This window comes from Gallinula chloropus (assembly GCF_964237585.1).
Source record: "Gallinula chloropus genome assembly, chromosome: 1".
NCBI classification, from domain to species: domain Eukaryota; kingdom Metazoa; phylum Chordata; class Aves; order Gruiformes; family Rallidae; genus Gallinula; species Gallinula chloropus.
Window position 1 is genome coordinate 113,034,838 of NC_140085.1, and position 26,854 is coordinate 113,061,691.

Consider the following 26,854-nt stretch of genomic DNA (forward strand, 5'->3'; position numbering starts at 1 on the left):
ATAATGAGGCTGTAGCCAAAGCTGCAGTTTGTGCATTTCTCTCAGCCCAGAAACAGGGATAGCCTGCTCTCAGATCTATTGCATGACTGAAACACCCTCTATGAGCACTGTTCGTTCTGAGAGATGACCCAAATACTTTAGCCATGATCCTGTGTGCATCTGTCTAAGCACTTTTGTCTTGTGTGGTAGCAGAAGGGTTTGTGGTTAACACTCAGGCTGGAGCAGCTGGGGCTTGGGCTCTCAGCACCGGGCACTTGAAGCTGTTCACTCCAGCACATACATGTTGCGTGAGTGGCCCCACATGCTGCTTCCCCATGGTGGCTCATCCTCTTCAAAGGCATATTTGACTATCTGTAAACACCATTCCTAGATGTTACAGTGAAAGGAACGATAACCAGTTCATTCCGCGCTTAACTTCCCTGCTGAGACTACCGATGAAGCTGCTAATTAATTCTAATCATCACAGGATTTTTGTACATATATCCTGTATTTATAGCTTGTTGGCTTTTCACTGGCATTTTATGAGATTAACAAATTTTGTATGTAATTAATACTAATAGTGGAAAAAATAATGCAGTAATCTACAAAGCAATTAGCCACTGAAAATGATCTTTTACGTACGGATGTGCTCTTGCATGTATATGGCCCATATATTAATGTGTAATATTGACCATGAGCTGTTTTCAAAACAGGACAAACAACCTTGCATTTTGACTGCCTGCGTCATTTTTTTGATGCAAAAGTGACCTTCAGAAGAGATCTTAGTCAAGTGACTGTGAGAAGCTGAGAACCCACTCTGAGAAATGACCTGGAGGAGAATGTCCCCATGTTCATGCCTTGGCTTCCTTCAGATCCTCCCATCAAAGGCATGGGTTTTCCCCCACAGCAGTACAGCATCAGATACATCCCGGGGAAAAAGCTCCCATCTTTTACATTAACACCACTGAAGGATCCTCTATGGGTTTGGTCAAACGATGTATTTACCTATTATGCTAATCCTTTCAAGTGCTGCTATTCCACCTCACCATTTAGGACTGGAGGGCCATGAGTCAGGTCGACCATACAGAGCTGGCTGATGCCAACTTACCTTGAAGAAGGTCATTGTGGATCCGTCTCTAACAGCCCCATACTCTATCTTGGTTTGCTTTGCCAAATCATCTGCTGAATCAATGGGGGATTCCATCCTCTCCACGGTCAGGAAGGCAGCCAGGTTGGCAGTATAGGATGAGATTATGATTAAGGTGAAAAACCACCATATTCCTCCAACTATTCTGGTAGAAAGAGCTTTGGGCATCAGCTCTGATCCTGTTACAATATCATCGAAACAATCACATTAAAATGATGCTGAAAGATGCCTTTCCTGATACCACAGACTGTTTTTAAGCACAGAATGCTTTTATGAGCTGTAGTATGACAAAATGATTTAAACAATAATCTCACAGATGCACAGCTAACATTTATAATGGTAACACACTGTGAAGGGGATGTATGCCATGATACATGACAAATGGAATTATCCTTGAGTCTAAGCCCCACTTACATCTCTGAGCAAATGCTCACTGTGATGTCAACCACTTACACCCCTGGCAAGCTATACTAGTATTTTTGTCTGCCTCCTGAACCCCTTTTTTCCAGCATACAGTAATCGATTTTTTTAAACAGAGATATTTAGCAGAACACTTATCTGCTTACAAGCTACCTGTCAGAAATACCTTAAGAGATAAACCTGCCCTGTGCCTCCTATCCACATCCCTAAGTAGAAACAGGGTGATCAGTGCCATTCCAGTGAACCTGAGCTCAAAAGCGAGGGCACATCTTACTACAAGCGCAATTAACATCTGAAAATTTAGATGGTGAGAGGACGTATCCTTTGGATCTACAGGCCAATGCAAAGCTTTGGACAGTGTGTTTAACACTTATCCTCACTGAAAAGTTTTTAGCAGATCTGACTGCATGTCACACTGACAAGGACCAAAGTGATCTGCCACTGCCATAAACCCCATGAACAACATGTATGGGTGTAAAATGCACTAAAATGGTTTCTAAACAGCTCAGACAAGCTGAGTTTAAGCAACAGAGGTACTTATATTTCTAAGAATTGTGATGTGAGGTTTATGCTGGGTTTTTTTTTCTTGATTTTTTTTTTTCTGGAGGCATCCCCATTGAACATAACCCATTATGTGGGATTCAAGGATCTGATCCAGCAAAGCACTTAGACAGCCACTTGAATACTTTTGACTTCAGTGTTAGGCCTCTGCATAATTATCTTGTTGATGAAGGATGGACTTAAGAAAGTACTTAAGGGCCTGTGAATGGAGATCTCAGCACATAAAGTTTTGATATGACATATTTCAATTACTGGAAAAACATGTTGGCATATTATCTCTCCCCAGCTACTTAGAGATTTCTGTAAGAAATTTAAACCTGTTTGAGAAATATTTTCAAACTCTTTATAAACTCTGAATGTAACTTTTGGGGCAAACCCCAAAAGGGTAAAAACTTTCCGAATAACCAGCAAACATATTTAACTTAGCTTTGTAAACATATAGACATGTCTCCTAAAGGTCAAAGCTAAGCATAGCCCAAGGGTTTGAGTAGGCTGACAGAACTGCCAAACTGCAAGAGCAGATGCTGTGCCTGTGCAGCCCTGGTGCTGCACAGATTTCAAATTAAGCCAGCAGTCTAAAAGTAAAAACTCTCACATGAAATTTTCAAGTCCAAATGTACCTGTTTCAGAAGCTGTAGCTCTATCTGGTTTAGGTCTGTGATCTGTTGTACTTTCTTGCTTTTCAGGCTAGATTTTTTTTTTAAATGCAATGAAATCCTTTTCTTTTTTGGATTGTTGCCCTCAGAAAAAGTGTGTTTATTTCTAAGCTGGGGTTGACCTGCAAAAGCTGGATTCTAGGAGTGCTGATTCAGGTCATCCTGAAGGTATTACCGTTTTTTAAGCTTAGCTAGCTATACAAATATAATTCCTACACTTGGACCGTGATGCAATACCTAGCTCTGACATTTACATCCCAGTAATGCACAACAGCCAGCTACCTTGCAGATATCTTAACAAGCAACCATGAAATCTGCCAGCGCAGCCTTAACAGCGACACAAAGGAGTAGGTGGAGAAGCCCCATGCGCTGAATTTGTGGAGTGAGGTGCCAAACCTCCTGTGAGGTTTGTCCTCTAGCAAAAAAGTTGTTTGTGAAAATGCAGCAGAATGCATTCAGTTCAGTTAAGTTCAAGACGCCACAGTCTATTAATTATGCAGTGAGCTATGGTTTTGCTTTTGTGAGGCGCTGAGCACACTCTGCTCCCAGCTGAACCACACAGGCCCAGCCTCTCTTTTGATCACTCCCCTGATTATTTCAACGTTCACCTTTTCGAGGGCCTTGATTCCAGCAGAAAGTGTTAATATATACTCCATGCCCACTGGTTTTGCCCTCCACGCTCTCCTTAGCCAGAAGCTCCTGGTCTGACTGCTGAACTAGGCCTAGGACAGATAGCTTTCCTTCCTGAAAGTGATAGTTTCTCTGAATGAATTGGATGAGATGTGCCCTGTTTGGATGCTTTCAGAGTATGCATACATGTCTGAAACGTTCAGGGGAAAAACAGGGGAAGGAACATCTAAATAAAAACATTGCTAGCAAGACTCGGGGTCAGAGACAATACTTGCTGAAGTCTCTCTAGTGCCTTTTTATGGCAGACATGACAGCCAATCCTGATCCAGACTTTGCTCACGCTCTGTAGAAAAGAGAAAGTCTGATCATCACATTTTAAAATTTAATAACAAGTGGCTTCCAATCAAGCATAACAAGCAGCTGCTGCCAACAAGAAAGAGCGTAACGCTAGACGCAGAGTTTCACAATCATTCACGTCATGTTCAAACTCCTCACATTAATGATGATGCACTTACAATCACACGCACCACAAGTTTGTACATGGAAACATTTGTGTTGCCTTACAAATGTTTTTTCTTTCCTTCTTTCTTTCTTTTTTGTTTTGTTTATCTTCTTGAAAGACAAGCAGAGTCTGGTTGGGGCTGACTGTCATGTACCCAAGGTAGTGGTAACGAGCAGACACTGCATCCCACAGTTTGCTGTGGATGATGGTAAACTCCAAAAAAAGGCAGTACATTGAAACACAAAATCTTGGGGCACTTTCACACACAGGGCAATCACAGTTATATACACACACCTGCCTGATACTGTAAAACCTCAGCCCGTGGTTTCCTGATAAATTGGAAGGACAACAAAACAACAACAACAACAAAAAAAAAGGCAAACCAGAATGGCTCTTCCTTCATCCAACCTCCTTGAGAGTCATCTCTATGAGGAAGCCTCATGTCCTGTCAATACACTAGTGCACCAATAAAAAAAGTGCACACTAGGTATGATGCAAACTATTTTCTATCATATCTAGGAAAAAAAACCTCCTTATGTTTTTTTTTTATTTATTTTGTCTTTTACTGCTACTCATGTCTGTTAAAGAGGGAAGAATAAACTGTACCTGGATGAATGCAGAGATGGTTTTATATTCCTTACTTAAATGTTTAGGAATTTAATACCAAGGTACTGCTGGGCTTTCCTCTGGATTGCCATTTTGGTTGTTGTCGTGGGGTGGGATTTTTTTGTTCAGCTTTGATTCAACTTGAAATGTTTGTCAGAAAATATTTTCATTCTTTTCAGTGGACCCCAGTTTTGGAGAATAGTGATTTAATTGGAAACCTTAGAATATACACGCCATAAACAAATGTGTTTAGTACACATATCTGTTTGACTTCCCATATGGAGTAAGCTTCTCTGCCCTTCCTTGTCAACTGAGTAAAATGTCAGATGTTTCCAAAACCATCAGCAACAGGGACTTGTGACTGGGTTAAGTTAATGCTTCTAGGGTTGGATGCATTTACAGAAGGATGGGACTCATACCTGCAGAAAAGCCATAAAAAAAAAAAAAAAGTTTGGTTTTGGTTTTAAACAGTGTTTGACAAGTGCCAACAAACTTAACAATCCTTCTGAAGAAAGAGCACCTTTTTCAGTTTGGCAGGTTAAACAGTTTTTCTAGGGCAGCTAAGGCTGCTACTGTTTCTGTTGGGAAAAGGGCCCAACATTTTCCTGTTGGCAAACCTCATTTACCGATAAACTCAACTTCAGCATGAAGCACTTCGTATCCCTCTTGAGACTGTTTTACTTTTCAGCTCCAGAAACTCCTGTGTGGCTGGCCCTGTCTGCTTTCCTTCCTCTCAGGTGCTTCCCCTCCTTCCTCTTGCTGCAGCCCTGCTCTGGGTGTCACAGGTTCCCCTCCTCTGCCTGCTCCTGGTTGCAGTGGCACGTCGTTGTCTTCCTTTCTTCTATTGCCTAGTTTTTGAGATCAGGTTTTACAGTATATGCTGCATTTACAGAGGGTGGAGTTTACCAGCACAGAAGCCCTTGAGCAGACTGTGGGACGTGTGCGATAACGAAGTGTAACCGGTGTACCTTGCTGCATGAGAGCTCCAACTCCAAACCAGAAACTATTTAGTAAAGTAAAATTGTTTTCCACCACATCTGAGTCTGGGTTGCACGGGTGGGGGTTATACCATTCATATGGTGTAAACCTGTGGCAGTTAACAGAAACAATCTGTAAACATCAAATAGAGTACACACAGCAGCAACAAACCTGCTGAACAACGCACAAAGTGAGGAAGTTAATGAAGGAAACAAGAAAAAGGAAACCTCAGCTGGAAGGCTGTCCGCAGGACATCTCGCAGCTGCCTCCTGCAAGCTGTGGAGCAGCACTGCGATGCCAGGGGTCGTTTTCACAATCCTGGGTCTAGCACAGGGCTATTCCCTTACTCTTTCCTCTCTCAGGTTAGAGACACCAAGGCTGAGGCTGCTACAATGCCCCATGGCACCACAGACAGACAGACAGACATTTGCAGGGGCACTGGGAGAACTGGAAGCCACACAGCTGCTCCTTGGGAAAGTGTTTAGAAAATAATAAAGGAGAAGCAGCCCTAGAAAGGTGACCATCACTAGCTGTCTGAGGTTGAGGTCCTGGATGCTGAGCACGCTCTCCTTGTGCGAGGCTGCTGCTGCTGTGGAAAAACCCGCTGCTGGTCGTTTTGAAGGCACTGGGGAGCAATTGCAGTGCGCAAAAGCCGTAAGGTCACGCCGTCAGCAGTGAGGGGATGGAATTACACAGAGGATTGCCTTTAATGCAAGAAGTCTGCTCTATTCCCCACGCAGCATCCTGCAACAGCAAGCCGTGCCCCTTCTGCTCTGTGCAACTCTTGGCAGAGTTACATGAAGGACCGCTTCTCCCCAAGGTAACTCGCCTGCTGTTGCATCCCACTGCTCCATGGCTTACCACATACTTTCTCATGAAGTTTATGAATATAGCTTTAATTGACAATGTCATGCCAATACGTTTTAATTACTGTTTCAACAATATAATTAAGCGTTGGATTTATGCACAGTTGCAAGCACAGTGCCTCACTTAGCTGAAGTAATGAACTCCAATAGCAATGAACCCACTAACTGAAGCGGTGTGTAGCTTAGGATGCTGTTAGCTGCACAGTATTACCAGTGGTAGCATGGCAGCAACAAAAATCATGAGAAAAGATGAACCTTTCAGGACCAAAATTCAACAGTTCTTGCACACACCAGTTAAAAAGAAAAGCGATCACCAACTCACATCTTTCAAATCTGTGCTAGAATAATGGAACCGACTCTTGTGTAGGAACAAAATTGTTTCCAACTTGGTTCCTGGATGCATGGGGAAACACACCCTGAACAAGAGACCCAGAATTATGACCTGTAGGTTGCCTGAGCCACCAACTGCTGTAGAAGTGAAGAGGTCCCATGGTAAGCCTTCACTCACAGGGTCCTGGAGTATTAACATGCGGCAATAAGATGTACAAATAACTCTGGCTGACCTTACTGGGAAGCCCCAGGTTGGGATCTTGCATCACTTCAGACAACAACCATGTTCAGTAGGTTGGTCACAAATGTCTCCATCACCGTAAGAGCAAAAAGGCAGTTGGTGGACAATGGCAATGAAATGCCGGCAGCAAAGCTTTCTGCCAGGCTGAGTTTATTATAGCACTGGGTATATACTTTAATGTGGCACAAGGGTGTATATTTCTTTTTAATTTTGAAAGAAAAGCCTTTCTTCTTCTTGTGTTTCTGTTGCTGTGCTGAGCTCTAAGAAGAGGCTGTCTTACAATTCTGCTCTGTTTCACTGCTCAGGCCTTCTGTTTTCCTGGCCATTTTCCCCCTGGTTTTCTCCCTCTTCAGGCCTTACACAGTACCTGTGCTGAGATTTCTGATAAAAAAAGAGATGCTCCAGGCTGCATAAGCAACTTTTTATATAGGCACTGTGTGACTTCAATCACCACTGATGGTTATCTCAGCTACCTATCTCATCATCATTGACATCAACAGCACAGCCGATACAGCATTAGCAGTAAAGGGAAAATTTGGCAGAAAACGCCTTGTTCATTCACTGCCAGTGTACTTAGGGGAAGAGCTTTTTCAGTCTGTAACCCTTTGCAGAGATAAGAACTTCAGTGTTTGAGTTTAAAAATTAATATAACAATGGCAGGGCCACATAAGGCTCAAAGACAAATGAGAAATTATTCAGCTGCTGAGAAGTCTGAAGAAATAATAGGAAGATTATCCCAGTCTATGAAAATTATTCCCAAGTATTTGTCTTCCATGAAGTGATGTTGAATTTGCTATGGCAGTGTTAAGGAGTGGATGCTTCCTGAGGTTCTTACAATCAATCTAACCAATATTTGCTGAAACACTTGGCCAATCTTAAAGAAATTTTGATGTATTTGGAGACGTGAATAGTTTCAGATGTGGACTGTAAGAATGGCTTAGGTTCTTGGAGTAAATTAAAATTTATATGTTCTGAAGTAAATTAATATGACATGTAAACACAATTTTGTGTACTTCTTCAGCCGACTTAGTTGCAGTCTGGTTTTAGGCATCAGTTCAGAGAAAGGTTTTGTGACAGAAAATATTTAAACAGTCAGAAAATTACATTAACTGTTTTCCTGAACTAGTTTGTTCTTTTTCTCTTTTCCCAAAAATAGGTGGGTTATGAGAACGACACGCAAACTTGATATATTGAAGTTGTCACAAGCTGGGTTTTGTGTTTGTGTTATGAATGTGTGTGGGTCTATACCTCCAGTGACATGTAACCTTTTAGATGTTTTTAGCCACGTCTGACAAACAAGTAGAGGCCTCAGAGGTTACTACGGTCCTGCACGTGTTCTGAAACAGTGCAGTAGTAGCCACATGAGGAGAGAAGCTGCAAGGTGAGTTCACAACTTGTTACGTATCAGTTAATCCGCATTGGAAAGGTGGCCTATAAATCCTTCAGCTGCAGGGAAAGCAAACACACGGGTAAACAAACTTCAACTGGCGATCACAATCCACCATGAGACACCAATCTGGAGGGAAATCAGGCTTCGTTAGTTACGCTGCTCCAGGAAATACTGCTTTTTAGAAAGATTGTGGAAACAAAACATAATAGAGTTACACAGGGTGAACCTAAGGATTTACCCAAAGACTACACTGTGATTTGGAGCAATATTTAATACCCAAGAGAGTAAAACAAAAGGTTTCACAGATGATTTGTGAGCACTGTGTGTCTCCCTTTGGTTTGCTCCAGGCCACGCATCTGCATGTAGGCAGCTCTGTGAGCAGACAGAGGACCCTGATGGTTATTTATTCTTTCAAACTTGATGCTGTTATTTTAAAGCACAGAAGCACTGAGGATAACTTGGACTGTGTTTTCCCTTCAGCCTGCTCTGAGGTGGAGAGGACTGTGGGATGTTTTTAGTCTTGGCACATGGCTGCAGAAAAGTCAATCTGTCACAGTTGAGCAGATTTAATATTAGTCATGAATGAGATCATGAATTGCATACAGTAAGAGTTATTATTTATGGTACAGTGAGCTACGGCAAGAGTTTGTTGGGAGTCATGACTAATTGTATACAGTCCCATAGCTGCCAGGGATGGATGAACTCTTTATTTTACCTAGGGCCAACACTAATAAGTTAACCCACAACCTCTCCTCCTCTAGTTCCCCCCTCCTTCTTCACATTCTTAGCAATTTAAAGCAAAAGGCAAATCCCACAAATTTCTGTACTTTGGTACCAGCATAGAAACACTCAAACAAGAGAAGTCTTCCCATAGGTTGCCCACCTGGAACAAGTGGACCACAAAGAAATGTATGTCTGAGGCCAGTTACTCTCAGCAGAACTGCTCACATGAATAAAGGTTTTGCAGGACTGTGTCTTGGTTGTAAGAACACAGTGAACTGGAGAAAAAGCAGCAAGAGCTTAATTTGACCAGGCTCACACAGAAGAAGTCAGACACAATGTGCAATGTTAGCCGAATTAATGACCTAGATTACAATTTTTTTATAACCTTTGAATGAAGTATATGTTGGAATATATAATGTATATACATTACTGCTGATTTCTTAAAGTTGAATGCCATCATTTGCAATAAAACCAGAAGCATTTCTGCTACTTTTGCTGAGATGTGAATGTGTGAATTCCAGTGATACATCACTTCAGTTCTCATATTTCATAGTATAAATGTTTTCTCAGGGTATTTTCCATATATTTTATTAATGTGGAATATATTTTTGTATATACAAACCAATACATAACAGAAATGGGTTTAAGGCTTAATTAGGTTAGCTAAAAAGAACCAAACCATGAATCTCTGAATGCTAATAAAATATATTTATGTTTTAAATTATCAAAATAAAAAAATGAAGGATGAGATCAAACAAACAGAGTTGGAAATTAAATTTCAAGGCCACTATCTGGGGGAAAGGACAATAACTGTGCCAGCTTGGAGTCCAGGTTTATTCAGGAGTATAGAAAAAAGTATGTCTCAAATGAGCAGTTTCCTCTGATCGGTTTCAGAGTTCATTTTCTTTCATGCTTGGTATGTCTTTGTTCAAAGTCCCAGAGCAGCTGACTTCCAGACTGTGGTCCACTGTCTCTGGGGCCACACTAAGTGGCTTGTATCCAGTTTGTGAAACCATATCAGCTGCCTAGTGGTTTTAAGTTCAATGGTAAGGGTACAGAGTGCTCTGCTGGCCCTCTGGAGATGTGAATGTGGTCCACTGATCCAAAGACTTTGTGATGCACCTGCCTTTGAGAACATTATGAGGTTAGGCCTCATTTGGAAAAGCAGTGTGCTGGTTTTGAACATGTACTTCACCAGGAACCTGCCTCAGACAGGCAGGGTGCACCTCAGGACAGTGCTGGAAACAAGTCTTGGGTGTACATCACCTTGTGAATTGCCCTTTCCAGTTGCCAGGCACGGCATCTTGTATTTTCAAAGGCAAATGAACTGACCTAATTAACATGGTTCAGCAAAAATATGTTCAGTTCCTCCTTCTTACCTTTTAACTGTATGCGCTGGTGGTGGAACAGAGAAGCACTTACATGCAAGTAACAGAAACTGCTTTTCAACATGTAATCTGCTGAGGTGTTATGTACTAACAAAGAAAGGCTGACACATGTCATCGGGTATTTCTCTCCATTCAGTCTTCAAGGAAAGCAAAAATCTCATCACATTGCAATATATAAAAGTGACAGCAGTGTCGATGTGAAAACACCCAGAGACCTTACAGAATGTGATGTTCCAGGACAGGATAAACCCCTTAGGGTAGCGTTATACTACATCCACTTTGCAAAGCCCACGCAACACCTATGGGAGAAGGCGTAACTGATGTCGATGCATCTAAAACTGTGTCTTTGACTTACCTTGCAATGACAAAGAGGACACAGCTGACTCCAAGGCAGGCTAGGAGAACGTACATCCAAATATCAGGAGAAAGAGGGTTTAAAAAGGAGAAAACTCCAGGGTTTGTCCCATTGGGCTTCCGGTACAAAATACTGATTCCCAGCGTCATGAAGGGCTTAGAAAAATCAATTACTTTCTCTCTGACATAGGTAATAGTGAGAGGAGCAACTGCCAGATCAGCTTTCTGAAAACACAAATGGGAAAAAAACTCATTCTTTTTTGATGTTCAGCAAACTCTCCACCCCCAAGTATTAAAAACTAAACCAAATTTTACTATAAATCTGAAGTGTGACAAAACTTAGCATTGCTTGGTATTGTTTATTACCTGGTAGTCTGCTTCCTCTTTTTGCAGCCAGAGAGGTATTTGTGAGTTGCATGTGAGTAGGAGAGGTATGACATTGAACATTGGGCTCTGTCTAGTGCCACGAGGCAGACTGTGGGTGAGGACTGCTGAAGTGTCTCGGCAGGGCCCAAATTCACAGATCAGAGGCTGCAAAGGTGAGCTGGAAGCTCAGCCTTTGCTGTTGGAGTTTGTAACCAAGGAGTTGGCAGTACCAGTTACCCTGCTGCAGATGGAGATTTCCCCCAACACTGCAAACTGTTGATTCAGACATACCAACATGACTTCCTACTCTGACAAATCACTCTAAAAAACCTGAAAACTAAAGCAAACATTTCATTTGGGCTGGCTTTCATATAAAATACCATAGGTGAAAGGAGAATAAGAGAGGATTCAAACTTACGTGATCTATGAGTTCTTTGACCATCCCATTCCACTCTCCTTTGTCATTCTGGGCTCCATATTTACCATCAGAAACTAGTTTGACCTCATAAATGAAGCCTAAAATATTTGACAGCTCCTTTAGTAAGTCTAGGCAGTAACCCTCAAATCTGTCATTTCCATACAAGGGCTTGTCAGACTTCTTGTACATAACATAGGGATCTTCCTACAAAAAATAAAAGTAGACATGCAGTGATAAAAATGGAGTTTGTTTTGGATTATACCAGTTTCTCTAAATTATGTTAATATTTTATAAATGGATTGCAATTAGTAGGAAACCAGTAATTTACCATGTCCATTAAAAGCTGTTTTAGGTGTGTTAACAAATTGACTGAATCAATTAGTGATAAGCATAAGGGGCCTAATTTTCAGTGGAACAGACCATTTATAGCTCCCAGGAGCTTTAATTAAAGTAGTGCTTAGCAGCTCCAAAATCAGACCCAAGGTCTGTACTCTACATTGTCCCACCCAGAGGGGCTGTAAGGGATACTGAAGGAGAGAGAAGCCTGAATAACAGAAAAAGCACCATAAGGGGAACCTGTAATTTTATATTCTGTGAAAAATAAATCTTTATTGAAAAACAACTTCAAATGTACAAACTAGCTGTGAGTTGAGCAGGTATTCGCATGAGAGAATGGAGAACAGCACAGGTAGATTACAAAGTCCCTTGTTGCTTTTCTTTCAAAAAGGATTTTGAGTCAGAAGAAGATATGGGCAAGCAGGTTTCTGTGGTTTAATGTGGTGAAAGACCTCTGGCAATAGAAAAGGGGTGTAGAGGGATTCTTTGAGGTCTTTATCTTCTCCTGAGTAATCAGGAAGAAAAATTGGAAAAAGTGGCATTACTGGCCTGGGAGAATGCATGAGGCAGAACAACTCATGAGTACCTGGTTGCATATTTTCCATTTATCGTAGTAAGGACATACCTCAGTCTGCTTGCTACTTTCTTTAAGTCCTCTTCATCTCATTTTCAGTAAAAAAGAAGGATGTGTAAGCACTGACTACAAAGCTCAGTATTTGTGTTAGTTCTTCTGGGAAGAAAAGTATGCAGGGTTTATCTCTGAAATACTGAGGTAAGGTAAACAATTTTGGAGGTGGAGGTTCCTGAGAGTCTTTCATTGGCAGTGGGATATTTTTGAATCAGTCTTGTGGATAGATGAATGTGTATGTCGATTCTGAGTCTAAATTTAAAAAAAAATTGCTTGAAATCAGTCTAGTTGAACAATCGATTGTTTAATGTGGAGGAAGACAGCTGTGGAATGCAGGACGGAGGTGGAAAAGGTGCCTGCCAAGAGCCCCACAACTCCTCATCAGCAATGCCTGAGGTACTACCTCTGTCCAGTGAGACTTACCAAAATGGTGGTGACAATAAGTGTCCGGTTAGCCAAGGAATCTGTGATGTTGGTCGATCGGTCCTTGTTGCTGTCTGTCATGTTAAGGCCACTGTATGAGTTCCAAACCCCAATCTGCACAGAAAAGAGCGCGTGAGCGGCTGCCTGGCCACAGCGAGCCGAAGCCTCTCCCTAAACGCTCGCCACCTAGGAGGAGTGCCCTGGCTCTAGTCACCACAGAAAGAGACACCAGCAGTATGAAATGCTAGAGAAAGGAAACAGCTGTAGGCCTGAGGAAGGCAGCAACATCAAATGGCTGATTTAGAAAACACAGGGAACGTATCGCCCTTTCAAAAGGGCGGGCATGAATGAACTGTAAGAGTATAAGGCATGTCAATACAGTGCTGTATTAGCCAATTTGCTACAAAAGCAGAACACGTTGACTTTGTTTGCTGCTAAAAAACGTCAAACGTCTATTTTTATGATTTTTTTTTTTTAATTTTGTAAATGGTAGAGTTGAAACATGGCAAGACCTCTCTCTTCCAATGTAACAGATTAAAAGCTTGAATAAATATGTTGAAGCAAATTGATGGATGTACTGGCCTTTTGCTTCTGCTCTGCCTTCAGCAGGTTTAGCAAAGATTATTCTGTCGTTTCTTGACTACTATATATGTCAGAGCTAGCAAGGTGATACCATTTCATGCATTGATCAGTATTTGCTCAGTAAATATAACTAGCCAAAGGCAAATTCTTTTCAAGCACCAGAGATAGTGAAGAATTCCCGTATTTAATGCCCAATCCAAAGCCTCTAGGGAAAGATCTTCATGATTGCAGTGGATTTGTATCTACACCTACTGAGGGCTGAAATTATAATTATGTTGATTTATTGAGATAAGTATTTACTTAAACAGAATGAAGGCATCTTCCTTTTCCCCCCCCCCCCCTTTGGATTTACATACATAATATGGCTGAGGGCTGATGTGAAAAAACTCTGGGCAAAGGGCTGGCTCGGGCAATTTGGTTTGTATTGGACATTGTGGAGAGCACCAAACAGACGGTCTGCAGGACTGAGATCAGCCATCCAGAACTGTCTGCACTGCCACACCACTCTGCCAGCATGTTTCAGCTCTACCCAGGAGGGATCCGCTTTCAGATCCTCCCTGCTGGGATTGCCAGCAAAGCTGTCAAGTCTAAGATTGACTTGTCCTGTGAACTGAAGGTCTCTATCTGCCATCAGATGCTCCCATCATTTCACACCGAGGCCAGACTTCTTTGCTTTGGTTGTTAACTGAGGCAGAGATGGTTTTGCCTTTGTATGAAATCCAGCAGATTAGTCTGTGCCTGCTGAGTGTGGATTTGGGGGAATAACTGCATAATTTCAAAAAAACTTTGGGTTTGTGTCCCTGGGTACCATGGCTTTTGCCTTTCACAACCATTTTTTCCAAATCATGCTTCATGGGAATAGTCATGCCGTATTTTAAAACTATTTTTCAAGTGTTTATCAGTCATTCCCTTTGTTTCCAAAACTAGATCAGGTTGGGAAACTGATCTGGAAAGTACACACAAAATAAAATGTTGGATATTATGATAGCCTGTGCCAGGAATAGAGTAAATAACCAGTGTCCTTGAATTTGCACCAAGGTGTCTGAGTTAATCAAAAAGCCTTTCTGCTTGTTGCTAGTGACTTGATATGTTTTTATTGGCTGGCAGCAGGGAAGAGGAGAACAACCATGAAGAACATGGAGCGACACAGTCACAGTGCATACAAAATACACCAGGAGACGACTCTACGTCTGGATAAAAGAATGACACCGCAGGTCAACCTTGATTAGAGCGATGGAGGAGGTCGGAGGGGCACTGGAAGAATGAGGCCAAGGTAGTACATCACTATGGTGAATCCGGGGGATTTATTGCAGTTTAGTGACAAGTTTGAGAGGTGTCATATGCCCTTCTCAGCAAGCCTGTGCTCTGAACCAATTGTAATTTGGTTTAAATCAATTCAGCGTAACACGAAATGCCTAGAGTCAAAAGCAAGATTGGTTCAATAGCGTTCTGCATGTCAGGTAGGATGATCTATTCACCAGTAATGAGGGAAATGGGGGCCTTTGTGCCTTAGCCTGATTCACTGAAGATTAAATCAAGGTTATTAACTATGTGCTTTATAAGAACATGAAAAGAGTGCTATAGGATGTTTTGCACAGGTCTACTCTGTAGCATTAAAATCCCTCTCAAAACAGTACAAGCCCCAAACCTTTTTTAACTGTGTTATGTGGGAGGGGTGGAAAATAATAAGGTCCGTGTGAAATAAAAACAAAATATAATTCTAAGCGTTATAACAATTTTTTATCTTGCAACTCAAGAGCACTTTAAATGTGGTAAATGAAGTTGTCATGTTCTTACAGAATTTCAACTGTGGGTTGTACCTCCAGTGGGGTGCAGCATGTGGAGCTGGCCCCTGACTCCCACTTCAGTGCCTTATCTGCCAGTCAGAGGCACCTCACCTTAAAAAAGGGCTGAGATTCCTGGGGTGATTAAGATATTTTATAAACAAGCTTAGTTCCATTTTCTGTATGTTAGTGAATGACAGCACCCACTTAATCATCTATTTACTTTTTTTTCTGTAAGGAGAAAAACACACTTGTCAAGATTTTGGGCCAGCAATGCTCAAACATTGCCTGCACAATATGCATTTCGTGGGAGGCAAAAGAAAAAAAAATCCAACCCCGCAGATTAAAAAAGTCCTTGCTGCTCATACTAACAGACAATTGAAATGGTGTACATTTACCACCCATGATGAATCTTAGGTGAATCAGGAAGGGTAACAGCTGCCAGAAGGACTGCTTTTGATGCAGCCAGGAGCCTCTACTCAAACAGGGAAAAGGCACAGCACCCAGAAGATAAAATAATAATGATAAAAAATCTACTAGTTGAAAAAGCTGAATCCTGCCAAGATTCTTTTACTATTTGGAATTGGAGTGTCTCAGCTTGGGAAACTTATATTTCCAGAAAAATTCATCCTCTCAGATAGACTGTTGTCTCTAAACTGCAATACAAGAGTCACTATCAAAACCCAAAGGATGAGTCTGATGACCCAGCCCAAAGGTTTTTTGCATCACCTGTCTGTGTACAAACCTTCTTCCACACTTTATATAAATTATTAGAAACCTCGCCAGCAGCCTTGGTACAGAGAAAAATAAACAGAGTGCTTCATTAAAAATGAAGAGAACCACAGAGCTGTGTGGGAGCAACTACATTTAAAGTCTCAATTAACCCATCATCAATTATCATTCAGAGTAAAGCCAGCGTATGCAAAGCAAAGAACAACTGTCTCCAGCTGACATGAGCTGGTGGTGGTAACTCTGTGTTAGGTATCTTTGGACACCCAGCGCAGCCACCTCCTAGGCAGTGGTGGAGGGAGCCCTGCAGTGCCCTTCAGGAGACAATGATTGCTGGCTGAAGGCCAGGACAGGGCCATCCCACCTCCCTCCAGGATACCCCAAGACCCCCTCAGTTTCCAACGTGGGCCCCAGCTGGTGACAGTGGGGCTTGGATGCCAGCAGCAATGCCCACCAGCTTGCATGAAACATGGCCAAAAGCTTCTGTGGCTTTGTGCTCCTTCCTACGGTGTCTGCTAGTCAAGGAGGTCTCCTTGCCTTACAGCTCTGTGTCTTCAGGTGCATTTATAAATGGCAAAGTAAGGAAAGCAAGGTCTTTTGTCATGGTGGTTGTTGCTTTGTTTTTTCCAGAGGCATGCTCCTCTGTGTCTGAAGGAACATGAATTTTATTTGCTTTCTCTTTGAATGCAGAACCAGTTTCCAAAATTGTATCATGCAGAACTTTCTGTTTTCAAAGATACTACAAGTCACTTAGTCCCCTGTAGTCTTACCATTTCAGCACAATTTATGATAAACAGGGAGGTTAGGAAAAAAGCACCGATCTAATCTCAAAAATATGAAGAATTTTTAACATCTCAACTCTTGTCGAGGTTATTATTCAAGCACCTTCTTTCCTCTCTATCTCATGTCACATTTATTAAAAGTAGTACCATGTAAGATAAACCTAGGTTTTATCTATATATGAATTTACCACACTAAGTTACAGCAGTAAGACCCAAAGATAACGTGCACTTAATTATTTCCATTCAGATAATTATTGTCACTCCCAAATTCTTCTCACATACCTCAAACTGCAAGGTATGCATTGTGATACAATAAAACAATCTTAGAAGCTCCATTTTAACCTTGACCTAAATAATCTGGGGAATAGTGTTTTTTACCCCAAGCACTGGAGGTTCAAGCTGAGGAGAATGGACTTTCCTACACCCCTGTCAAATTAGCTTTCTGTCATTGTTTTACAAAAGATCTGGTTACCTTTTCTGTTCCTTCCTCCTTGAGGCTAATAATGTCCAAATCAAAATCCTTCCGTAAGCCATCCGTTTTATTGAAGGTTATGCGCCCTGTCAGGCCGTCCCACCGTGCCTGTGTGAACACAAGAACACTCTTCCCTGTAACCATTAGCAGGAACTATTCTGAATCCATAACAAATATTATACTTGGAATTAAACGTAGCATTAAATCACTTCAAAATAGTTTTTTTTAAAAAACATATACAGCTTTGTTACTTTGATAAACAGCTCTTTCTTCAGCTTTTTTGTTATTTAGTTTCTCTTGTATATGTTTTGTATTTAACAATCGGGCATGAGTCCGTAACAGATTATATGCACTGATTTACAGATGTTTGGTACCATCTATAAAAAGATAGAATGAATAGAGAGAAAGAGACAATACAAATATGTGTTACATGTGCCCAAACACAGGGCAGGCTTCCACTGCATGAGAATTCACAGAGAAATTTTAAAAGGAGTCTGCTTTGTCTGAGGTTTGGGTCTGAACCTTCGACAGTGTAAACCCACCAACCTCTCTGGAGTGATCTGCTTTGCTCCAGCCCCAGGACGCTTTAAGTTCTGTACAACAATTGGGTAACAAATGACCATTGCTAGTGAATAGGAGTCCTCGGAAGGTATTTAATGAACAAAGGTAGCTAACCATCCCAAATCACCAAAGCTTAAACAACACTTGTGTTGGGTGTTTCCTGGTCTCCTGTGATAGATACCGCCTCTGCGACTCAGGGCACAGAAGTCCGGCCTTTTTCCGGGATGAAATCTCCTGCACCAGCACAAGACCCCAATGCCCTTGGACTTTGCTAGAAATATCAGCAGAATTGTTTCACCAATCCCTCTTTAGTTGGCATCACCAAGGAACAAGACAAACAAGGTGTGCCATTTCTAGTAGGAGCACTGCCACTGCTGGTGCTTACAGATGGTGATGGCATGATGATGATGGCTCTAAAAGCAGGCTTTCAGGAAAAAATCACCCAGTAACAGAGACCTAATAAAAAACTTTGTAGTCTTAAATATGTTTGAAGTAAAGCAGACAAGTTACATATGGTCGGTTTTGGTCCACACAGCATTTTAGTGTTCTATCATAATTAAGTGAAATCGCATTTTCCTAGTTTTAAACATTATCATCAAGAATAAGTTAAAGTGGTGGACTTTGTGCATCAGTCTGTAGAGCCATAATCCCTGTGCTGGGGAACACTTCTTCAGTGCAGCAGGATCAATGTCCAGAACTAACTTTCTCTGCAATTTGAGTTTTCTGTATGTTGTAGGCTTCCCAGCAAGCTCACCGTCTTTTAAATGAGATCTATCTGTCTCTCTGATAGCCCCTATTTTGTCCCCAGTGCTGAAGCTTATCTATAAAAGAAAGTAGTTGATGGATTTCAAACTGCAGATGATTTTTATAACCTATTTTTGGGAGCTCCCACATTAGATTAAATTCTTCAAAGATACAGGAAAAGCTGATGATAAATGATGGCATAGTTTCTTCATGTGTGTCAGCCATATAAGTCTTAAATTATAAGCTTTTCTACTGCGCACTGTTATCTGCTCATTTAATTTGTTGTAGATGGATGACATCAGGAAAGCTGCATTAAGTCAAGAGACCTACGGAATGGTGTCTTCCCCTTCTTGTTAAATCTAAATTCTAGTCCTGAATCTGCACTATTTAATCTCAGATGCTGGGATGTTATCACCGTGTGTCTCAGACAAATCTAGTGCATCTAGAATTTTGTGGAAATACAGCAGGATTCCTAAGTGTGCTGAAGTAAGCTAAGAATGGGTAAGTGCAAATGCAACAACCTTTCTCTGAGACTTTCCATCTTAAGGACATGGGAACATATGAAAATCTCAGCTGTAAACAGTGAAACATTTGAGGGTTTGGATGCTGATATACTAAAAATAACAGGAGGGGACAAACACAAATGCATTTCATTATATCTCTTTTCCAGTCTGTCTTTTTACTAGTCTGACATGACCCTCACCTCTTATTCATAAAGATGGAACATTTTTTAAAATATGATCTTTAGAGATCGATTCCTCCCCAGAGGGCAATTTGCTTCTGTGAAATGCTCACTTTTATTGATTATATATCAGATGCACGGCTTCTCTGCTAACGTGATACGATCTTGAATAAAGGAACCAATATGTTATTTTTGGAATTGGTATCAGGAGCCTAAATCTCCATTCTAGTAAAAAAAAGATTTATATGGTAGCTCACTTTTGAAAACAGGCATTGGTACTTCTACCCTCCCACTGAAAAAAAAAAAAAAAGAAAAGAAAGGAAAAGATGTTACAAGCTGCATCGGTGTGTGCTTAAATTTCAAGGTAACAGAGAAGTGCATATAGCCTTTGTCAACTGAAATGTCACTTAGACCACAAAATAAAGATCCAAAAGTGACAAATAATAAACAGGAGTCAGGGAGTCTTTCTCAGAAGAGTTAAACTTAAATGTTGAATGTTCTTCAGACCCTAATTGTGAGACAAAATCCTCAAGTAGCATTTGAATTCTAAATATATTTCCTGATTTTATTTTATTTCTTCTAATTAAAAAGAAAACATTTAGGTTTTGAGTCCAGTGACCGTAATTTAATTCCTGACTTCAACACAGTTGTGGAGCCTGTGTGTGCAACATGTCTAGACAGATGGGTGAAGTTTCTTGAGAGAAGTGTCTAGACAGATGGGTGAAGTTTCTGATCAGAGAGAAAAGTTTTCCTCACGCAACAAAGGGAGGGAGCATCTAGGAACCTACAGTCCATGCCAGGCCGTCTGAAATCTATGGTAAAACTTCCAAGCGTTGAATGGGGTTTGAGTTCTAAAGCACAACCGCCAGCTGCGTGCAGAGACAGAGGAACCTATCAGTGCCCCCTGACCACAGCCACACGCCATCACTTCTAGGCGCCCGCCAGGGAAATTGAGGATGCGAGTACCTATTAGGTAAACAGCATAGGCAGCCATGGCACAGTTCTCAAATGCAATTAGCGAACAGAAATGAAGCAGAACTTTCTGAATAGTCAGAAACCGCACAACTGTTTAACACAGCGATGAGATTTCACGCTTTTATACGCAAGATTTATAGCGATTTTAATGTTCCTAGTGACACTCCGTGTTAAATGTTACAGGATATAATAAAAGTTGAATTGGAACCTAATCATGTAATTCATCAAAAGAAATTGCTTTTTTGCACTCTGTCCTTGCTTTAATATTAGAGAAACTAAGGGCACAATTTGAAACACTTACAGAGAGGATGTGTTTCTGATTTCTGTTTGGATAATTTTGAGTGTAGCTTGCAGCTTAATTACAAAAATGAGATTTTCAGCAGCTTGTGTTTGCGACACCCATTTCTTGTCTTAGATCTCATTTATACAAGGCAGCGGGCTACCTCTGACAACAGAACCATGAGGAAATGCTGTTCTTTGGGGAGTTTGGTTTGCTGCTGTTTTCAGCTGAGGTTCAAAATAAGGTCTCACGATCTTCAATACTGTGTTTCATCAGGTAATTGTTATTCCTATTTCTAAGTTGTAAACATTTGATTATTTTCTCCTGCTTATTAAACAAAACGGGGAATTAAACCAATCCATTGGTTTCAACTGGTAGCTGAGAAGTAAACCATATGGGACCAGTAGCTACAAACTGTAATCTGGGGTTAAATATTAAAATTACAGTATCAGTTTCCATATAAGTATATTGATGGAAAATTATAACAACTGGAAAATGAAGCTGACTCAGCTTCTGAGAGCAAACACTCCAGAAACTTGCTATTAATTCACACCACCATCATGCAGTCTTTTTATCAATTTCCACTTCATCATCTTGAATCAATTACTATAGCAGCCTTAGTTTCAGCCAAAGCTAATCGACAGTTCAATCACAGAATCAATCAGTTCAGCTGCTACCAGATTCACTAAGGTAAAACAACAGGTACATTTCGTATTCTGTTTCTTTTGTCTCTACCCGATATCACTTATATTTCCAGATTTGTATTAGTAAGCTATAACTAGATCAAGAAATCATAACGCACAGTGTATATAATGTGTTGACTAAGTAAATCTTCAGCTTTATGATATAGCCTCAATGGGATATAGCCAATTTTGTAGATACTGTATTGGACTATTGCACACAAAAATGTCAATCTTTATCAGACAAATTGACTGCATTTTTATTACCTATTTGTTTGTTCTTACTCAAGATACATTTCTTCAAATATTTTAGTTAATCTTTTACCTGCCTATGGCATACTTTTTCTTTCTGAGTCCAGTATCACAGTGACAGATACTGGATAGCTGTGTTTCAGATTACAAAACTTAAAATTTTTCAAGATAGTTTTTGAAGTGCTCAGAGTGCCCTGGCAATACAAATATGCAAAGGCATAATCTAACTTTAACTTTTTAAACTATTATGCTTAATAATGTTTCATAATATGCAGGCATTTCCACTCCTCTATTAATATTCCACTGAACATCAAGTATTAATTTAATGTACTTTTCAAATTAACCACAGTTGTGAAGTAATAGGTATTAACTTAGATCACCATCTTGCTGTGGATTTTGTTTCTTTTTTAAAAAATTCATAAATGAAGCAAACAAACAAAAATGGCAGTCATCTGACCTGGAATTCAGGAAGCATTAGTATTCAAATCTTCAAATAAGGTTTGCTCATTTACCACTGAACAGTGGCAAAGACATGCTAACATCAAAGTCTTTTTGCACCTGTACATCCTCTAAAATGAATGCAATATATGTTCGGACTGGGATTGGGAAATTTGTCCAGCTTCTGTGCTGGTCTACCAAAATGAGCACCTTGAATGGAAATCAGTCTTGTCCTTTACCTCACTTTTATTACCACCTGACTAGAACATTTTACTTCAGCTAAACATTAGCAACCTAGAGTAAATGCCAGTAAAGAAACTTCTGCAAGTGGTAGTGTCTCCGTGCCACTTCAAGTGGCATCCTTCAGCTTTTAAGAAAAGGTTGCAGAAGAGTACACACGGAGATCCCAAACGGCATGCCAGGTGTGCCAGACTGACAGACCTGTTCTGTTTAGTCAGCATTACCTGCTTATAAAGACAGTGAACCTCTATTTTAGTTTTGAACTGATAATCCAAAATTTCTGATGAGAGTGGTGGTGCTAACTGACATCCAAATGCAGAGATGGAAGAAGATGTCTCCTCCATTGGGTCTCAGTTTTATTAACAGAGCAGAACTCTAATGGTTTCAGAATTATTGACAACGATTAATGCACATATATGGAGGACACTGATTGTATTCCTTGGTGGCATGGGACAAGAGAGTGAGTGAGCTCTTTTTCTCTTCTTTTTTTCCCCAGTCCAGACTCTTCCTTTTGGACTTCAAAATTAGATTTCTGAAAACATTATACAACTTAGCCATACCTAAACCTAATGTGGCTTCATGCTCAGAATGCCACAGATCACTTTTCTACAACAAAATCTTCCAAAACTGTAAATAGCAGTACCGCTATATACCAACCAAAATGGTAATAATCGAGGAAAACTTTAATTTTCCTTTGATTTTCCTTCCTTTTGGGACAAAGAATTTGCTCCCACTTTATTAGAATTGCAGAGATAGTTGATAGCTTTAAGTGATAGTGATATTTCTTCTAGTTACAGTGGAAATCATAATGTGCTCTGAGCCACACATCAATTTATCAGTTCTTACAATTAATTCTCTTATTAAAAGAGATCCTCAAGGATTATGGAATATAACAAGTTAGAGAATGACTTTTCCATTATTCCACCCCAAATCTAGCATAACAGATGTAATATAAAGAATTTCAGCATTCATCTTCACAAGGTTTTACCTACCCCACTGAAAATCATGCTACTTCATAGTGTCCTTACTCAGAAGAGGTCCAGGACTGATACAGTCCTAAGGGTTTTTTAAGCAACACTGTTGTAGTTTTGAATGGCCGGGTTCCGGTGAAGAAGAGGGCTGCTGGGGTGGCTGCTGCAAGCAGCAGCCAGAAGCTCTCTGCAGGCCTGACAGAGTAAACACCAGCCAGCTCAGGGCCGGACCCACCGCTGACCAAGGCCGAGCCCATCAGTGACGGTCACAGCGCCTCTGGGAATCACATTTAGGAGAAAAAAAACACAAACAGCTGCTTTTTGCCACCCCGAGAAGGGAGTGAGAAGATGTGTAGACACCAAGGGCAGTGAAGCTGGGGAGGAGGCACCCCAGGTGCTGGAGAGAAAGATTCCCCTGCAGCCCATGGAGAAACCCATGGTGGAGCGGGTGTCCCCCCACAGCCCATGGAAAAGGCCGAGACCCCACCTGCAGCCTGTGAGAGGCCCCACACTGAAGCAGGTGGGGACATGCAGGAGCTGCTGTGACCTGTGTTGCAGCAAGTCCCTGCCAGCACTTGCAGCCCATGGAGAGAGACAGAGACACAGAGATGAGTGAGAGAGATATGCACTGGAGCAGGTTTGCTGGTGGGGAGGTTTGTGACCCCATGGAGGACCAGGCTGGAACAGTCTGGCCTTGAGAGACTGAGAAACATTCCATGATTTATGACTGCACCCCATAGCAGTGACCCACGCTGGGGCAGCTGGTGAAGAGCCGAAGCCCTGTGGGAAAGGACTCACATTGGAGAAGTTTGTGAAAGACTGTCTGCCGTGGGTGAGACCCCACGGTGCAGCAGAGGAAGGGTGGGAGGAATACTGCCCCCCCCAGCTAAGAAGTAAAACATCTCATGAGGAACTGACCAAAAACCCCATTCCCTGCCCTTTTCAATGCCACAATGGGGGGGAAGAAGGGAAGTGAAGTCTGCTAAGAAGAAAGGGGTGGGGGGAGGTGCTTTAAGATCTGGTCGCACTTCTCGTTACCTGACTCTGTTGTCACTGGGTGTGCAATGAAGTGTAATAAATTAGAGTTTCTTTCCTTTATTCTGTGTTGAGTCTGTTGTGCCCGTGACACTGGTTGCAGAATGATCTCTCCCTGTCCTCATCTGGACTCCTAAGCCTCTCAATATATATTTTCTCCCCTGTTCGGCTGAAAAGGGGAGTGATGGAGTGACTTTGTTGGGCATCTGGCCTCCAGCCAGGGTCAAACCACCACAAGCACCATAATGCAAAGAAGGGGTCTGGGCGAGGCGTACTCTTAGGAAGGGGTTTAAGCAGGTCTTATAAGATCGAGCACACACCAGTCTTGAAACAAGAGAGAGAAATGGTGGGCAAACAGATTTCTTAGGAAAGTCACATTCTGTTCTGTGAGCCATCCCAAGAGCACTCATTTCCAGAGTAGTGGTTGAGCTTAATGAGATTCAGGGGTAGTCATATGAAAGGTTTTTGTGTGGCAAATGTGACAAATGAACCCTCAATACTTGAAGATGATGGCTTAGGTGGATTCATTTCAGAGCACATGTTTGAAAAGCCTATGAGTTCCTTTACAGATTACTTATAGCTACCAGATTGTTTTATATTGATACCAGAGATGAGGGAGTGGGTGTGCAGAAATGAAAAGGAATCACAGAATCACAAGGTTGGAAAAGACGTTTAAGATCATCAAGTCCAACCATTTCTGTCCTATGCTAAACCATATTCCTTAGTATATCACGTACCCTTTTTTTTAAACACATCCAAGGATGGTGACTCAGTCACCTCCCTGGGCAGCCTGTTCCAGGCCCTGACAACTCTTTCAGTGAAAATTTTTTTCCTAACTTCTAATCTGATCCACAGCTCCCTCAGCTGCTCCTCATATGGTTGGGTCTACAGCCCCTTCACCAACCTGGTTGCCATTCTCTGGACTCACTCAAGGACCTCAGTGTCCTTCTTATGGTGAGGAGATCAGAACTGGACACAGTACTTGAGGTGCAGCCTCACCAATGCCGAGTACAGGGGCACAATCACCTCCCTAGACCTGCTGGCCACACTATTTTTGATATAAGCCAGGATGCCATTAGCTTTCCTGGCCATCTGGCCACACTGCTGGCTCATATTCAGTCTGCAGTCAACCAACACCCCCAGGTCCTTCTCTGCCTGACAGCTCTCCAGCCAGTCCCCCCCAAGCCTGTAGCGCTGCATGGGGTTGTTATGTCCCATGTGCAGCACTCTACACTTGGCCTTGTTAAACCTCATCCCATTGGTCTCAGCCCATCGGTCCAGTCTGTTCAGATCCCTCTGAAGAGTCTCCCTACCCTCAGGCAGATCAACACTTCTTCACAGCTTAGTGTCATCTGCAAACTTACTGAGGGAACATTCAGTGCCTTCATCCAGGTCATTGATAAAGATGTTGAACAAGACTGGACCCAGGACTGAACCCTGGGGGACGCCGCTTGTGACCGGTCTCCAGCTGGATTTGGCTCTATTTACCACCACCCTTTGGACCCAGCCATCCAGTCAGTTTTTAACCCAGTTGAGGGTCCACCTGTCAAGGCCAGTGGCAGCCAGTTTCTTAGTCAGAATGCTGTGAGAAACCGTGTCAAAGGCTTTACTGAAGTCCAAGTAGACCACATCCACAACCTTCCCCTCGTCCATTAAGGTCAAACCTCACAAGTTACTCTTCCTGGTAAGAACAGAATCTGTTTTACCATCCACAAACAAGACTGTTACTGAAGTGTCTGTGTGGGATTACTGTTGACTGTCAATTTAAGAACCATAACTTTACTGTATTGGTGGGAATAGAGATCCCACTGTAACAGATACTGCTTGTATAAATGAAACTGTACAGAGAGAAATCCCGTTCCACACAGCTAGCAGACTCAATACACTAACTAGACAAAAGTTGTCATCCATTTTTTACAGAGGAGAACCACAGCTTTTCCAGCTACAGGTCTTCTTCACCTAGATTTTAGGTCCTGCTGCTTTTGGTTTAGAGTGATGTGATAACTACAAGTGTGGGTGGTGAACAGCCTGATTATGTCAACAAATTGGAAGTGCCTACCAAACACTACCAGTGACTGGTTTTACCCTATCAGGTAACCATAACTGCAACACAGTTTTTCAAGTTGACCTGAAGTTATTTGCACAAAGTCCATGGCAGAGACAGGAGTCAAAGCTAAAGCTCTGGCATTCCCACACAGCATGTTGGGTGGGAAATGTCCTCCCCAACTGAGCTGTTGTCCTATTACAGTGACCCAATGAACAACGTGGATGACAAAGAGTCTATGGGGGGTTTACATGATGCAAAGCACTGTCATTTCCAAGTAAAATAATGGGACCAAGTGCTGGCAAATCTCTGAATGTGTGAGTAGGAGGTTATGTGGTTGAGAAACAGATTGTTTCAATGAGAGTATATTGCTCCAAATTCTAAATCATCTACATTTAACAGTTGTCGCTGGCTTTTTGGAGCAAAGATGGATGGCTGGATGGTGATGTGGCTAGGGCTCATGGAAGCTTTCCCAATACAAATAATATCATCTAGTTTAGACCATGCAGTAACACTTTAATAGAAGTATCAGCGAGGAGTAAATGATGAACACTTCTAGTAGACCAAGACATATAAAAAATGTTCTGAGAAAAAGTCTTCTGTAGCAAGTATCAAAATATCCTCCATATATTCAGATAAAATCACTTTATAGTAATTCTTG

At 41.6% G+C, this 26,854-nt stretch overlaps 1 protein-coding gene across 2 annotated transcripts in view; it reads right to left on the reverse strand.

Annotated features, from left to right (window-relative positions):
• The window catches only part of GRIK1 (glutamate ionotropic receptor kainate type subunit 1), a gene marked incomplete at its 5' end in the record, with an annotated part of 174,974 nt that overhangs the window by 19,831 nt on the left and 128,289 nt on the right, over window positions 1–26,854 (reverse strand). The window contains 7 exons of one of the 2 annotated variants that reach the window (XM_084261975.1): window positions 1,088–1,305; window positions 5,470–5,588; window positions 10,773–10,996; window positions 11,556–11,759; window positions 12,943–13,056; window positions 16,054–16,098; window positions 17,292–17,399. In XM_084261975.1, coding sequence (XP_084118101.1) covers window positions 1,088–1,305; window positions 5,470–5,588; window positions 10,773–10,996; window positions 11,556–11,759; window positions 12,943–13,056; window positions 16,054–16,098; window positions 17,292–17,399 — 1,032 coding nt within the window. The remainder of the gene's footprint in view (window positions 1–1,087; window positions 1,306–5,469; window positions 5,589–10,772; window positions 10,997–11,555; window positions 11,760–12,942; window positions 13,057–16,053; window positions 16,099–17,291; window positions 17,400–26,854) is intronic. The other variant, XM_084261976.1, reaches the window with a different exon arrangement.